The following is a 17,168-nucleotide window of genomic DNA, read 5'->3' as shown; positions in this document are numbered from 1 at the left end:
CTTTTTCTTGTTTCTTGTACAATAGAAAATATTATAAGTAATAAAAAACGGAGAAAGTGCCATACACTCCCTTGATAGTAATATTTTTACTTTTCATGGTTATGCAATATGAAACTTTGAACATTATAAATTTTAATTATGTACTTTAAAAAATTATAAAAGCACAAATGATGGTTGAAATGGTGAATGTGAATTATGCCGAAAAGTGAAGTTTAATTATTAAAAATACTACTGTTGTTTAATAGCAACGAGTCACGGAAGGACAACAATTAGCAAGTCATGTCTTATTAGGGCTGGCAATGGGTCGGGTTGGATCACGATCAGGTTGGGTTGGTGGGTTGGCGGGTTGAGAACCCCTTGACCCAACCTGACCTGTTAACTGAAACGGGTTGAGATTTACAACCCAACCCAACCTTATGAAAAATGGGTCAACCTTCAGGTCGACCCGTTTGATTTTTTTTATAATGTTTTTTCTAGAAAAAAAAAGAAAAACAACACAATTTATTTGCAAATAACAGTAGACAGCAAATTAAAATTAAGTCATTACATAACCATACGATAATATTGTTCAAAATCAACCTAACTTTTGTTCAAAATCAACACAAATGTTCATTTAGGTGGAAATCTGAAATCCATAACCTTTTAAGTAGTGCTAGGGTTTTTACTTTATTACATTATGGTCCAGCCCAATTTTTTTGGGCTAAAATCTGAATTGAGTTAGGGATTTTTTCAGCTTGTTTTTTTTTATAAATGGGTTAGATGGGTCAAAATCAGGTTGGAATTTTCAACCTGACCCAACCCATTTAATTAAACGGGTTGGGTCAGGTCGACCCATTTAATTAAACGGTTTGAAAATTTTGACCCAACCCATTATTAATAGGTTAGGTTTGGGTGGAGTTGACGAATTAGGTACTATTTTGCCAGCTCACTTGACATCCAGATAAAGAACCTTGCTCTGACACAAGTTATTAATTTTTATTATGTTACCACAAAAACCTCGACCTAAGTGTAATCGCAACCACATTTTAATAGGTTGGGTTTGTTGCAACTCACTTGACAGTTGACATCCATAACTTTTGTTATGTTTGATTTGGTATGTCCGTATGTGCCCTAATATTGCTAAGCGCCGTCTTATAATTCTTTTTACAATTGCTCTATAACACCACTCCCCCAGCACAGCACCCCTTCCTTGATAGTTACATATCATCTTTCCACACCTCCGTTTGTTTTCATCCCTCATTTACCCCCTTAGTGAGCTCCTCGTTGCCCATGTACAATTGCATCAACATCATACATGTTACATAAACCTTCATGTATCTCTTGTAAACCATTGTTGGTTATCAATCGAACTTTTTCTCATTCAGGTGATGGCAGAGTCAAATGAAAGTGATGGTTGAGGTTTTCATTTTCAAAATTGATGTTGGATCATGTATTAAGATGTTTACATGTTTGTGTATCCAGAGAATTTGCATGCTAGTAGGTATGTGAAGAAAATCATTAAACATGCTTTTACGCGAATGTGGGTGACGATAAGCAAAACCCCGAGTACTCGGTTTCAGAACTGGAATAAAATCTTCACCCTACGGGTTCGAAACATGATCAAGGGTGACGCCAACCCGAGTTCTAAGTCCTTATTTTGATCAGCTTCAAGTCAATTTCAAAATTTAACACTTATTAGATCAGCTTCTATAATCGGGTACCTACCTAAATTCAATAGGTCCATGTGCAGAAGCGCACACTCACAAATTTCAATCTGACTTTTTTACTTAATTAAATAAGATATAAATTAGTTCTGGTGCTCTACATAAGGGTGTAAGTGGATTGGATTGGACTGGATTGGACTTTGCCAAAATCCAAATCTAGTCCAAAGTTTTTTGTACTCGAGAAATTGAGTCCAAGTCCGATCCAAATATTTTTTGAGTCCAATCCAGTCTGATAATTTTTTCTTGAGTCCGAATCCAGTCCATGCAGTCCGATTATTATATCTTTTTTCTCGATTTAGATTCAATGATTCACAATGTTTTTTGAGATGCTTGAGCATTTGACATCTGATTCAATTATCAATATGCACAAATTAGATTAAAAGCTTAAATTAAAGTAAAATACTATGAGTTGAATCATATGCTTACCTTGATCTAAGTTGAGAGGAAACAGAGAGACTGAGAATTAATCTAAGGGAGAAATAGAGAATGCGAGAGTCGAGACAGCAAGGTAGAAAGAAAATGAAGAGTAAGAGGAAGTGAGTGGTAAGGACTGGGGAGTGAAGTGAGATAGAATTAGTCGGTTACTAGCCTACTACTGCAGTACTGCTAGTATAATTTACTTATTTAACAAATGGAGCTAAGTGTAATAATCTAGCGCCAAGTAAAATTGTCTGGCGCCTGTTGAAATATTTAGAGAGGGAAGGTTAAAAACTCCAAAATTTTAAAAATAGTATATTTTTTTTAATATATACATTATATATGTATTAAATATATATTATATATAAAAATATTTGTGGACTGGATTTATTGGACTCCAAAGGGATGAGTCCAAATCTAGTCCAAAAATATTTGGACTCGAAAATTTGAGTCCGAGTCCAGTCCAAAAAATTTTCAGTCTAGTCCAGTTCGACAAGTTTGGATTGGAGTGGATTGGACTCTGGACTTTTCGCAGTCCACTTACACCCCTACTCTACATAGTGAGAACTTTTAAGGATAGGAGTTATCTCAAGTGCGTAGAGCACTCCCCCTTGGCCCCTAAGGTCAGGGGTTCGATCTTTACTCCAGCATTATGTTGGGGTATTTTCTACGCATGCCTTATCAGCCAATGTGTTTGTGTTTCCTACCTAAAAAAAAAACATAGTGATAACTTTTTGAAATAAAAACCCTTACTCTTATGAAAAATAAGCTTAATAAACTAACAAAGGCTACATATACACTGAGTATATGTGGACCACACATATACTGGGTATATGTATTACTACTAAAATATATATTGTTACTAAAAATATTACAAACTTGTTTTATGAAATTTTCTTTGTTTAGATTTGTATGAATTCTTTGTTTAAAACTAAAAAAAAGAATTGTAATTTTTTCTTCAGATTATTCATATATTAACTTCATCTTATTCATCTTCACCATTTTTCTACTATTGATTTCTACAAAAATTTCCTGTCGTTTTCAATTATTTAATTTGTTTGTAGAAAAATAATGTTATATTTTCATCCCTACCATGTAATAAAATTCAATTCGAAATATAGTATTTCAACCGTCTATGTATTATGTAAATTCAAATATCGTTGAATAACAAAACAGGTTCAAATGATTGTAAGTTTGTAATTTTTTTAGCAATAATATACATTTTAGTAGCAACACATATAAAAGGCGGTATACATTTTAGTAGCAACACATACATCTACTATATGTGTGGCCCACATACACCAAATGTATATGTATCATCTATCTAATAAACTAGTCAAATAGCCATATGGCTTGACAATTAGAGTATAACTAATAGATGATAGGTGATAGCTAATCACATTAGCTAGTTTGAATATCTAAATGTATTAGTTATTTGTGTAAACAATTAAGACTAGAGGTGGGCATGTGCCAGGCCAGCACGCAGACCGGGCCCGCCTGGCATGGTTCGGGTCCAACTCGACATGGTTTGGGCCCGACCCGTTGTCCCCTACGTGGGCCGTGGGCCTGTCACGGTCAAGAAATTTTATATCAGGCACACATTGGCACGAGCCTGCCTAGATGGCCCGTGAGACGGCGTGCGGGTTAAATGTCCCTTTCCTTAGTTTTTTAGCTTAAAACTGTTAAAAAACCAGAAAAACAACATAAAATACGGGTCAGGCCCGCAGGAGGCACGAGCCCAGCTCGTGGGCTTGGGCCGGACACTGGACAAAATATGGAAATTTCAGGCCCGACACGGCCTGACCCATCATTTCTCCATCTGCAGGGCCGAACCCGTGAATAGGTCCGACCCGACCCATGCCCAGGTCTAATTAAGACCCTATTTTTTTAGACTTATCTTTTCAGTTTTTAGTTTAGTTCAATTGAATTTGATTTAAATAGTTCAGTTTAGTTCAATTCAACCAAACTAATTCCAAAAGCATTTGACCTTGTAGTGTGCGGCAAGATACTTGATGTGGTGGACCCTATTTGACAAAGGTTGTTAGAGGTTAAAGTTTGTTGTTAGAGTTTTAACTTTTTGTGCAATAGATTTGACTGCTGATTTTTATAAATGTATTTGGTAACAATTAACTGATTGATAAAAACTTATTATCATTTGTTTATGGGAAATGATATTTATAGACATTTTAACACATATGTGTAGTATTACTATTAAAGACAAAAAAGTCATTAAATATATTTTTACCTAATCCTCTAAAGTAAAAGCTCGTATTAAGAGCTTTTTCATTTCGAGAGTTTTTATTCCAATATGCTCTCTAAAAATCTGTTTTACCAAACACCCTTTTGAAAATTCTAGGAAGTTTTTTGTTTTATTTCCTAGGAAGTTTTTTGTTTGGTTAAACATAGAAAATTCTATTTTTCAAGAGAATTTTCACTTAATTATGGAGACCTAGGTAAGTTATTTCCTCCATTTTGTAGGAAATAGAACTTCTTAGTAAGTTTTTTGCCAAACGAACAATAACACATATATTTAATTCATAAGAATTCTAATTTCCCATGCATTTGAAAGTTAACCAAACAAACTCCTATTCTACAATCTAAGATAAGGGTCAATACTTCTCCTATTTTTTTAGTTGCAACAATTTGACTTTCATTCTTGCCAATGACATACTTTGAGCATCAAAATCTTTAACAAAATATCATTCAATATGTTTTCTCTTAAATGTAATTAATTACTCCCTCCGCTTTTTTTTATTTGCTACATTTGTGTTTACACAAGAATTTAGGAGATGTCATTTTCATTATTTTTTAGTGTACTTTTTGACTCTTTTAGCATTAAATATGGTGAAAAAAGGAGAAAAAGAGGAGAAACAAATATGTAAAGGTCTTTCTAAAAAATATAAGGTAGAAGTCAAAATATTATAACTAATAAAAAAATAGGCATTGGGATATATACTTACTTTAATGTTGGAATGGATGGATATAAAAACAAAAACCCATTGATGGTTAGTGGAAATTAGAGTACAATAATGATGAGTCTTTAAAACAAATTTACACAAAAAGAAAAGAAAGATAGAGGGCGGGCCAGGTTAAAGGGAAGAGAAAAAGGCAAGGCAAAGGCAACAGCTGGCCGTTGAGTGTAGTGGACAAAGGGGGACAAGGTCACAAGGTGATTCAGCAAACCTGAAGCCTAGATCTTCTTGCTTCAGAAACCCCATTATTACATCAAGATACGCTCAACGCTCCCTCATTCGGTCATTCCCTCATTCCTCTTCTGCTCCTCTTCAAAATAAATAATAACATTTTCTCCATTTTTTAACTTTTATTATATTTTTTATTTTAAAATATTTTCTATTGCTTATAATGTTGATACTCGTAATGAATGATCTCCTAAAATGTATTCCTATTTGATATTCAATAGAAAATAATATCGCTTTCTAGCATGACCATCTCTAACTTGTTGGAGACCCTTAACTATTGTAAAATTCAGGCCATTAACTATTATTTTACTACATACATTTTTTTTTTGATAATTCAAGTTTTTTCATTAATTTTAGAAAAAAGGATAGAGAACCCTCTACCAATAAACCAGGTATTCCCTTCAGAAAGGGAAACTTTTATAGTACATTGTACACCCAATTTAGAGGAGGGATCTCCACCCTTGAGACAAATACATCAGTTACCAGCGTTCCACATCCACTTTTACATTCTCACATTTAATTTCTCAAAGTGCAAAGTAGAATATAGTAAACTAACTATTAGGAATCTAGCTATCTGAAAGAATACCATCAACTACAAAACATGCTCGAACAATATCAGATTGAGAGCATCACTTTCATTTACAGCCATGCGATGAAATCGTCTTTTCTTGATAGACCCATTTTTGCAAGTCCGTCTGCTACACTGTTGGAAGCTCTCCCTTTGTGGCAGATTTCAACTTGAAGCCCATATGATGAAATGTTGCGGATAAAATTGAGAATGAACTGGATATTCCACGGCCTACCAGACCGAGCACAGCACCAACCAACAGCATTTTTTGAGTCAGATTCAATGATTATTTTCCTCCCTTGCAACCCTGGGCTACCTTGAACTATCTTCAATGCTTTATGAATTGCAAAGACTTCAGCCATGTTAATCTCCATATGAGGTATAGGTGATGAGAATATACACAGGAATTTCCCTTCCGAGTCCCCGAGAACTCCACCTATTGATGTTCTGATTAGAATTGGGTGCAATGAAGCATCCACATTCCATTTAATGCAGTGAGATGGTGGAGGAACCCACAAAGAAGCAGATGGATCTGGGATGGCAGTCATAGTGCCAGGGACCAGACTAGACCAACGAAGACATTGAGGAGCCCGAACAATTTCGTCAGGGGAATAGGGGAAGTCTAGGTTCTAGCCTTTTATCCACCATCCAATTCTAAGTAGAATTAGGTCTTCAATTTGCTTGGTAGTCATTGACATCTGATGGAAGATACGGGAGTTTCTTTCTTTCCAGAGAGACCACAGGATTATGAAAAAAATTGCCGCCCAAACTCTCTTGAAGAAGGAGTTAGACAATGGAGATTTCCACTGGATGAATGCATTGCGGAAATCTGATGGGAATACCCATGCTACTTCCCATATTTTTAACCACCATTGCCAAATTTCACAGGAGAAGGAACAATGTAAAAAGATATGATTTGAGCATTCTGGAGACTCACCACATAATACACAACTGATTTCGGACTCGGGGATTATTTGGAGTTTGACCAATTTGACTCTCGTGTTTAGTTTACCAAGGACTGCGAGCCAAGTGAAAATTTCAACTCTGTGAGGCACCAGTTTTTTCCATAGAGTTCTGAGAGGAGAGAGATGAGGATTTGGTGAGGCAAGAGACATTTTCGTCTTGAAGGATTTGACCGAGAAATCCTCATTCTTTGATGGGGTCCAGACAAATGAATCTGGGTTAAATGGGTCAAAGGTTACTCGATTCAAGATTGAAACCAAATTATTCCATTCACACAAGTCCATTGGACGAAGGATTCTTGTCCATGAGAGAGTCCATTCCCAATTATGGCCTTGCCAGAAGCCAAAGGATGAAACAGGCCCATTTGGAGTGGTGCTTAGTCGAAAGAGACGTGGGCATAGATTTTTAAGAGCAATTTCACCTACCCAAATGTCATGCCAAAATTGCGTGTTTTCCCCATCTCCAATTCTTTTCCTGATACATGAAGAAATCAGGCCATAGGCATTTTTATCCTTCACAAGGGCAGTACATAAGGCTTTCCAAGGTCCACCTCTCCTTGGGATTGAGACATCCGCTGGTGAGAAAAAAGGCTCGTATCCATATTTATCAGCGATTACAAGCCTCCATAAGGAATCTGGCTCAGAACTAAATCTCCAGAGCCATTTGAATAAAAGTGCCAGGTTTTGGTGACGAAGGTTTCCCACGCCTAAGCCACCTTCTTCTTTTGATTTCTGGATATCAGACCATGCAGCTGGAGGAAGATTTTTCTTTTCCAAGGAGCCACTCCAGAAGAAATTTCTTTGAATTGATACTATCTTTTCGATTACCCCCTTTGGGATGGGGTATATAGACATATAGTACAGTGGGAGGCTTGAAAAGGAGGCTTTGATCAAGGTGAGGCGTCCCCCAATGGATAGCAAGCTTCCCTTCCATGACGCCAATTTCTTCACCATTTTTGCTATGATTGGTTCCCATAATTTAATTCTTGAAGAAATCCCACCAATAGGCAAACCTAGGTAGGTGAAAGGGAGAGAGCCTGGTTTACAAAGAAGGACTCGAGCCGCCTGTTGCAACCAATTTTGCGGTTCATTCAAGCAAAATAGCGAAGATTTATGGAAATTCACTTGTAGCCCAGAGGCTAATTGGAAAAGAATAAGAACTTTTCTGATATTTTTGAGTGAATCCAGATCTTGATTACAGAAAATAATGGTATCGTCAGCATATTGTAGATGGGAGATTTTTAGCCCCGCCTTTCCGATAACGATTCCGTTCCACATATTCAGTGAAATCGCTTTGCACATCACCTGATTCAGGGATTCAATTACAAGATTAAAAAGAAAAGGTGAGAGAGGGTCACCTTGTCTGAGGCTTTGTTGGAGTTTGAATGGCTTTGAAGGGGAGCCATTAATGAGAATGGAGGTCGAGGCAGTGGATACACAAGCACTGATCCATTTCCTCCATTGAAGAGGAAACCCCATCTGAGTAAGAACCCAATTCAAGAATTCCCATGAGACACAGTCGAACGCTTTGTGAAAGTCGAGTTTAAGAATGGCAGCTTTTATTTTTTTGCTTTGCAAGTCTCTATTAACTCGCTTGTGATGAGTGCCCCATCAAGAATTTGACGTCCTTTTATAAATGAAGACTGGACGTTTCCAACTAGATGATCCATCACCTTTTGCAGTCTTCGTGCCAATAATTTTGAGCTGATCTTGTAAATGCATCCCACCATACTAATGGGACGATATTCTGATAGGCCTGTTGGGTTTTGCACCTTTGGAATCAGCGCTATAAGAGCTGTGTTACAGCCCTTCGGGAGTGATGATGAGACAAAGATGTGCATTCCAAAGTGTTTTCTAAGGGAGCTATTGATACGTGAAGTGCACGGAGGACGCCTAGGTAGTTACTTTGGCATCAATTAATAGATGTGCTCCAAGAGCACTTTATTGGCCAAAGCTAGCTAGAGATGTTCATGGAGTTCTTACTCGTTGTTCTAAATGTTAAAAGGCTAAGAGCACCTTTCACCAAGGTCTCTATACGCCTCTACATGTCCTTAGTCAACCATGAGAAGATGTGAATATGGACTTCATGGTAGCTTTGCCTAGAACTCAAAGAGGCGAGGATACAATCATGGTGGTCGTGGATAGATTCTCCCAAATGGCTCAATTTATTCCTTGTAATAAAACTGATGATGTTATTCATGTTGCTAATTTATTCTTTAAAAATATTATTTGTCTTCATGATGTTCCTAGGTTCGTTGTTTCAAACAAGGTCACAAGGACCTGAAGTTTTTACGCTACTTTTGAAAGACTTTGTGGAAGATGCTAAGTACTAAACTTCTTTTTAGTACTAAGGTTCATCCTCAAACTAATAGCCAAACAGAAGTGACTAACAGGACCTTAATAACCTTGTTGAGGACGTTGGTGAACAAGTCACAAAGAGATTGGTACATAAAGATTGCTCATGCTTAGTTTGCTTACAATCGATCTCCAACTATGCTACAAGGCATTTTGCATTCAAGGTAAAATTATAGGATCAACCCCTTAAGTCCTATTGATTTACTTTCATTCCCTATTGATGTGCATAATAGGAAGAAAGCTAAATTAAAGGCCAATTTAATGAAGAATCTACCTGAACAAATCAAGGCAAGAATTGAGAAGGTGAGCGAAGCATACAAACTTAGAGCAAATAAGAACCAAAAAGAAGTGCTTTACAAGCCTGGAGACTGGGTTTGAATACACCTAAGGAAGGAACAGTTTCTATTAAGGAGGAAGAACAAGCTCATACCAAGGAGTGATGGACCTTCCAAGGTGTTGGAGAAAATCAACAACAATGCTTAAAAGCTAGAGTTACCTATTGAAATGGGTAACATTTCAACAACATTCAACGTTGATGATCTAGCCCCATACCTGGATGACGATTTTGATTTACAAGAAGATTTTTTCCAATATTGGAAAAATGATGCAAGAGCATCTAATTCCATTAGTTTAAATGTTAATCTTCTTGTAAATGATAAGAACCATGCTTTAAAAGTTCAATTAGCACTAAGGATCCTAGGGTGTTAGTTAAACAAATTTAGCTACTTAGCCTACTTTTGTTGTAACGAACATAACGTTTTTACTAAGTTTTTTTTCTCGTTTTTGTAAGGTACTTAGTCACCTAACTGCTTAAGCAAGTAGCTTACCAAGCATGATGTCGCAGTCTGCCAAAGAACCACTTAAAAGCTTTCCTTAGCTTGAAGAAAGTTGGAAATTCAACAAAAGGGCTAAAAAACGTGAATAAAGCTGCAAAAAGAATGAGTGGGCACCAACCATTACTCCTTATTTTTGGGGGTGTGGCCCATGGATGGGAAGACTTAAGTGTAGGAAACTTTTCCATTAGTTTCGTGGGTTTTTATGCAATCAACCATGAGTTATATACAGAAAGATGGAGAAAGGTCTTGGAAAACCGAATCTCAGCAGTTTACTAAACTATGGGCTTATTTTAAACATATTTATAGGTCTTTGTTTACCGTGAATTTTTGACATGTCGTATAAATAGTTACCGGCTACATTGCAATATTTAAGCATTGTTTAACGAAAAATCAGATAGTTATCTCTTCGTGAAATTATGTGTCATTTCTATATAAAACCGAGTTTAGTTTTGTTTATCAAATCTTAGTTGTTTGCTTGACATTCATTAAGGTGAGAGCTAAGCAAGTAAAGTAGGTTGTAAAACAAGGTATTTCATCTTATTTTAGCCTTGAGTTATGGTACTTTGAGTTGCAAAATGGTGGTTGTTTATGGTTAACACAAACCAACTTGTTTACTTTTGTTCTTGTAAAACGATTCTTATTCTCTCTATCTAATGCTCTTAAGTACTTATATCAATATGCATCATTTGGTATTAGAGCAAAGAGAAAATCGATTTAAACTAACTCAAGGTATATAAAGTGGCTCAAGCACAAGTCGATCTTGTATTTGGTGATCGTTAAGCATCGAGCTGAGCCAAGCTCATATACAAATTTCTCGAGATCAAGTTAAACGGAGATTTTCGAGCTCAAGCCGGGTCGAGATTTACCCATTTTCTAGCTGAGTCAAGCCTGCAAGGTTTGATCTCAATTTAACTCGTTAACACCCCTAGTCACTACTCCATTTTCATATTATAGCACAAACTTTCCAAAGTTAGAGTTTCTTTTAAGGATCAAAATTAGAGTTAGTCATTATTAATTGTTTTCAACCTTGATAAAATTATCAAAAATAGAAAAAGAACTCTAGTAAGGTAAGATTGGTGGCAAGTTTGTTTAAAATAATTTTTATACACATTTTGAGATACATTAACAACAATGTTCAATGTAAAAAAAATATAGATACATGATGATTATGAAAGAAATAAAGTACATACACATTGATATGTAGACAATATAACACAATACAAATACTAATAAATCAAAAATCAAAAATCAAAAATCAAATTAAAATCCGTCTTGGCCACGCCCTTCATTCTAATATCGGGAGTAGTATAGTAAACTTGACATTTTTGAATACTAATCTTAACCATTTTATTGACAATTTCTGTAACAAATATAAATAGAAGGATACTTTAAAACAAATAAAATAAGAGCATTTATTGTAATGATCTATTTTTGTTGTTGCTAGAAAGCGACTACGTCTAGATGAAGATCCTTTACAAGTTGCAAGTGGGAGGGGGGGGGGGGATTTGGAAACCTCATTTTGTAAGAGGCAAGAAGCACATCCCTGTCGTAGTATTGGAAAGAGGAACCCCAACCAATTAGGCCAACCTTGTTTCTGAGATAGCATCGACGATCGACATTGTGTTGATCTATATACTATAATACATTAATACTTGAGATACTCAATACCAAACTACTTTTACGTAACAAGTCTATAGTTACCCACAAAAGTAAGCTTTGACTCATCCCTTCTTCCTTCTAAGGGTCACCCTAACAAAATCATAAAGGTTCCTATACTAACCCCTCCACGAGTTCTGTCTCTTCTCATTCTTCACTGTCTCTTCTCACCTTCTTCCACCACACCCACCAACTCACTCCGCCAACCCACGCCATCTCCACCAAAATATATGGAGCCTATAATTTTGAAATACTAGGGAGTTTTGTGGAACGAATGGCCAAATTTAACCTTCAAATTTGGGATAGCAAGAGTTTTGTTTCATTGGGAAGCAATAGCATAGTTGAAAAATGAATGTGTGGAAAAATGACAAAGCTTTTCCCTTTATTTTGGTGAAGGGGAAATAAAGAACCAGGCATCATTGACATATTATGATAGTAGCCCCTGGTAAACCAGAAAATTCTTTCACCATAGTCTACTAGAGAAAGAACATGTAGGCCTCAGATTAATACATAATTAGACCAAGAAAATTTATACAGGTTCCTGTGTATGCTCAAAATTGCATGCTCTCCAGGAAAATGATGACAACATCTCATATATGTATAAAAGAATATATGAACTTTTTATTAAATTCTCCTACAAGCTACAACTATGCACCAAGCCGTCATTGCTTACCTGGACTTCCAGTCCCCGGAGGCGTAGGGCATGTTTGACATGCAGGAGAAGGGACGTCATCAGAGATGCTAATCTTAACGGTTTTCTGCGCTTCTTCATTTCCTGGAACATAGAGGACTGCATCCAAAAGTAAGATGTCGAAGTCACGAGGACGGAAGAATGATAACCAGGAATCATCTGTTTAAAAGCAGCAGCAGAAAATGTCATCAAAGTGGGAAGAAAGAAGGAATATACTACTATGCACCGATTGATGATTGACACTTTGACAGCTCACAACCCGTAACTACTCCACACAGATATTTAGAAATTGGCAGAGCCTATCACGGTAAATTGCTCAAAGGTTACAGTCAGATGAATATCTAGATTTTCACAAATCTTCCGCCAAGAATTGGAAACAAGAAAAAGGAAAAGGTAATAGTCCTGCTGACCTCCGTTGCGAACCGCCTTCAAGCGCAAGACACCATTGCCTTGAGGTCCGGAAACAGGAAATGTGCATGACGCAGAACCCCTCTTGTGAGCTACAGAAAGAGAAGCACTATACCAAGGGCCTTTCATTACTGGTTCACCTATTGCATTAATGACTTGCTGATTCTTGCTGGCCTTCTCCATCGCCTTTCTGAAACAAAGGGGTGGACGATGAGAAGATTATCAAACAATTTAAAATACCAGTTCAAGATATTTGTACTCGTATCAATACTTCGCAAATTGCTGCTATGCAATTAATCTATATCATAAAAATAAAAAATCCGTATGACCAATTAATATTTATGACAGATGAGCATAATGAGCTAACAGGGTTACTCTCAAGTCTTACCTGATCTTCGAAGGACTGATGGTCTTTCAGCAATCATCAATACTAAATACACACACTCCCTCACTTTGACAGTACCTTGAACACCTTATCTCCCCCCCCCCCCACCAATGCCATTCCTCTATGTTAATGTTAGTGTGATACAGGGGAAGTACTAAAAGATGTTTCAAAGGGATGACATACTTTCTTAAAATAGCAGAGTTCTATAAATACACTTTTAATATTTTGGACTTCATTTCTTGGGTAACTAACAAAGTATACTATTACAGCTTTACCCGATTAATATTTGGCTACAAGAAGGTGAAAGGTTCCACCACGTAAAACTTGGGAGAAAATACTCAAATAACCAGCCAGCAAGTACATCAAGGAAAATCCACCATGACAAGGAACCCTAGAGGATGACACAATTATTATTATTAAAGAATAATATTGTGGTAAAATCACATCAAATCCTAAATCTTACTGGATATGACACATTAGGACCATTATATTGAGATAAAGGGATATGAACCAATACTTTCTGGATACATTTCAATAACCCAAATGCAGCTCATACTAACCCCTCCCCCCTTCTTCTCAACCCAAGAAAAGGCAGGGAGGGGGCCTAGCCCAGGAAATGAAATAATAAGAGCCAATTTACAGAATCCTTTTCTGGTGTCTCCGCTTATAAAGTTGAAGGCTCCAATTACAACTAGCAATTCATCAGCCTTTTCGCAATTTATTTCTTCATAGTTCTAGGGACTGAGTTGAAATGATAACCTTGTCCATAAGTAACTACATAGGGCCACAACTGCTTGTAAAGGTTTTTCAGCTTCTCATACTGTATTAAGGCCACAAAACTAGAAACCATCCACATTTATTGGTACCCCAACAGCCATCACATCCTCAAATTTTAAAGTTTAAACCTTGCCTTATCATCCCCTACTGGCTAGCAATCCTAAGAAAACTTCTACTTGGTCCCTTGATTCACATCACTTGCACCTTATAAATCAATCTGTCATATTAACTTCATTCTGACTGCCACCCACCTTCTCCCTCTTACTTTGGTGTGCCTTAGTTTTCTCAAGGAAGAGATATGGGCACAAACTTTCCTGCAGCAAACACTCTAGGAAATGGAAACTGGTACGCCTCAAAATTCTCTTCTTTTCCTTGAAATGTAGAAATGTGAAATGTCCTGCCATAAAGGTCATAAGTTGCAATTCCATAGTTGGATCAGAATGGATCTCTCATGCATAGAGAGACTGGGTATGCTTGGTTCCCATAGCAATGGTCACTCTTTCTAACTTGACTATTCCCATGTATAAGACACCTTTGCTAGAACAGAGACACCTTTGCAAGAATAGAGACACTTTTACTCACGAGCTTCTCATTAAAATCTCCTCCCACATTTTTTTCTCAAGAGATATAACTTATTCTAAAGCCTGTTGACTAGTTAGCAATAAATGATGGTAATGGTAAAAATCTGTAAACAAATATGCCATTGTCCATGATAATGGTAAAAATCTGTAAACAAATATGCCATTGTCCATGGTAATGGAACATCATCCTTAGACATGTCTTTCTCTTCATCAATTTTTCATTACAGCGCAAAAGTGGTAATAGATGTTGATGAAGAAAAAGAGGTATTTGGTGATGAACAAACATTGCCATCGACATTTACATGAGACTGCCTTCACAAAATACCTGTAAATTAACTACCATTACCACCATTTATTACTTGCCTACAAAACGGTTCATAATGCCATAATGGTATTGATGAAGAGTATAACATAACCATTTTATCAGCTCTCAGAGGATGATAATAGCAGTAATAGTTACTGCAATGTGTTTTTGGGAGTAACTAATAGCTGATATCTTTGATTAATAATATTCCCATAATCAGTAACCTTCAAAAACCTATTAATATCATGCTGCAACACACCTCACATTTCACCCAATTAGTTTGGTGACCCAGAAAACACATGTGTGCAAAACAACTACATAGTTTTGCAGTAGTGGTTGTTTCCACTAACAAATTTCAGTAGCATTACGAAAATCATTACTGATTAATGCCCACTCATCTGCTTCAACAACCTTTCTACAGAATTTTCTTGCATTTTATCCCATCAGCAGTCCTCAAGTTACAAAGAGCATGATAAAAATCTACCCTCTACTTCATAACACATCAACTTCATTTTGTTATTAGCCATCTAATCTAGAACCTATGTATTGTCTGTCAATAGAAGAGGTAGAATCATGATACTCCCTCCAATTGCCAATACCTTCTGTACTTCCTTTTTGGGTTTGTTGTGACAAAGACTTCAGATTCCTTCTTCTCTTCTGGTAAGTGGTTTCTCTCTATATCTCTCCTCTTCGCAATTCACATGTGCAAAGATTACTCATCTCTCTTTATCTCAATACTCATCACTTGTTTGTCATTTCTCTATGATAAAGTTGTTGGCAAATAGAGACAAGTAATAATAACCTATCGTAAAATAGTAGAAACAATTAAGCATTGACAAGAATACAGTAAGGCAAGCATATGCCTGCTGAATCTTCAACTAAAATTAGTTAAGCGCACTACGCTACCTGGAATTATGTTCATTATGATCAGGAACAGAGCAAGCACATAAGACAAGATGAAGTAATACATATTGAATAATACAACAAACTACTAGCCACTCAGATGGCTCTTCCATGAACAGATTTACAATTAATGATATAAAAGATTCATTTCTTTATAGAATGCAATAGCAAATATTATTCATTTTTTCACTTTATTCCAAAAACATGAACTTCGCCACGAACGATGAGCTGTAACATACCTGCTACACCCTTGGTAGATAGCAAGATCATCAATGGCACTCAAAGCTACACCGCCTGTGAGACAAAGCAGAGCAGTAGACACGGCCTTTCGGCCAAATGATTTGCTCTTTTCTTCATTAACTGGCTTTGAAGCACTGCAGCAATCCAATCACAATAATAAACATACATATCAAACATCAGATATTGGAAAGTTTAAAAAATGCAACAGCAAAAGAATTAAGAACCCAGAAAAAAAAAAGTCAATTACAGTGAAGAGCAGGAAGAAAGCACATTAATTTAGACCCAAAAGCATATTTAGCAAAATGGGTATTCATTATTGAAGATAATTTCAGTTTATTGACATCTAAAAATCAACTCAAGCAATCATACTATGTATCCCAAGAAGAACAAGGAAATGAGTAAAAACTAAATTTATATCCGATGGAAAAGAAAGGAAGAAATTTGACAAGAAATTATACCTGGAAACCTGAGATGATGATGAGATCCGAAAAAGAGAGGGTAAATTTCTCCTAAACATGGCTGATTTTGTTCTTTGTCTTATTCTTTTTCCCGAGCGTAAAACCCTATACAAAAACAAAATGAGGGGTTTTACGCTTCGGTAGGGACTACTGACTAGGGAGGCTGCCTCGCCAGTCGCCCCCAACGCCTATACAAATGGGTCGGAGCGTCGGATACTGATACTATAATCAATGGTTGCCTTATAGTTTATGGTCACTAGTCTTATATACACGCTATGCGTGCGAAATCCTTATCAAAATTAAATTAATTGCGATGACTTATAAAAAGTATTTACAAAGTTTTCCTAAAGATTATAAATTAATTCTGCCGTATTTAGTTACAGTTACTTTTCCCTCTTAATTGTGGATTTTATTGGTGGTTATATTTTTAAATTACATTGTGGTTTTTGGAGTTTTTTTTATTTGTTATATTAAGGAGTTAACTTATTGAGGGCAAATTAGGAATTTTCATATTTTGGTGTCCTACCCCTCTTCACATATAGAATAAAGATTAATTATTTTATTACCACTACTACATAACTGGGCTATTGCAACAATATGGTTGCAACACTTTTTTTTGTGTTGCATTATTTAACAAATAGTATAATTTTGCAACACTTTTAATCGAAACGTTGCATATTACAATCTAATGCAACATTTTAAGCAACGTTTTAGCCAAAGTGTT

The 17,168-nt window shown here is 36.3% G+C and overlaps 1 protein-coding gene across 2 annotated transcripts; it reads right to left on the bottom strand.

Moving 5' to 3' along the window:
• Positions 1 to 12,143: 12,143 nt before the first annotated feature.
• LOC104899392 (hypothetical protein) lies at positions 12,144 to 16,661 on the bottom strand. Of its 2 annotated transcripts, none has more exons than XM_048648504.1 (4): positions 16,445 to 16,661; positions 15,986 to 16,120; positions 12,799 to 12,986; positions 12,144 to 12,487 (listed from the first exon to the last, which is right to left on the bottom strand). In XM_048648504.1, exons 1-4 carry the CDS (start codon positions 16,501 to 16,503, stop codon positions 12,360 to 12,362), a joined length of 510 nt encoding a protein of 169 aa, XP_048504461.1. In that variant the 5' UTR covers positions 16,504 to 16,661; the 3' UTR covers positions 12,144 to 12,359. The 2 variants fall into 2 exon arrangements, with proteins under 2 accessions (XP_048504461.1, XP_010684870.1); XM_010686568.4 differs by having other exon boundaries at positions 12,144 to 12,547; positions 16,445 to 16,653.
• Positions 16,662 to 17,168: the final 507 nt, after the last annotated feature.

This window comes from Beta vulgaris, chromosome 7, assembly GCF_026745355.1.
Source record: "Beta vulgaris subsp. vulgaris cultivar EL10 chromosome 7, EL10.2, whole genome shotgun sequence".
Classification (NCBI taxonomy): Eukaryota; Viridiplantae; Streptophyta; class Magnoliopsida; order Caryophyllales; family Amaranthaceae; genus Beta; species Beta vulgaris.
This window is presented reverse-complemented; position numbering and strand designations above follow the sequence as displayed.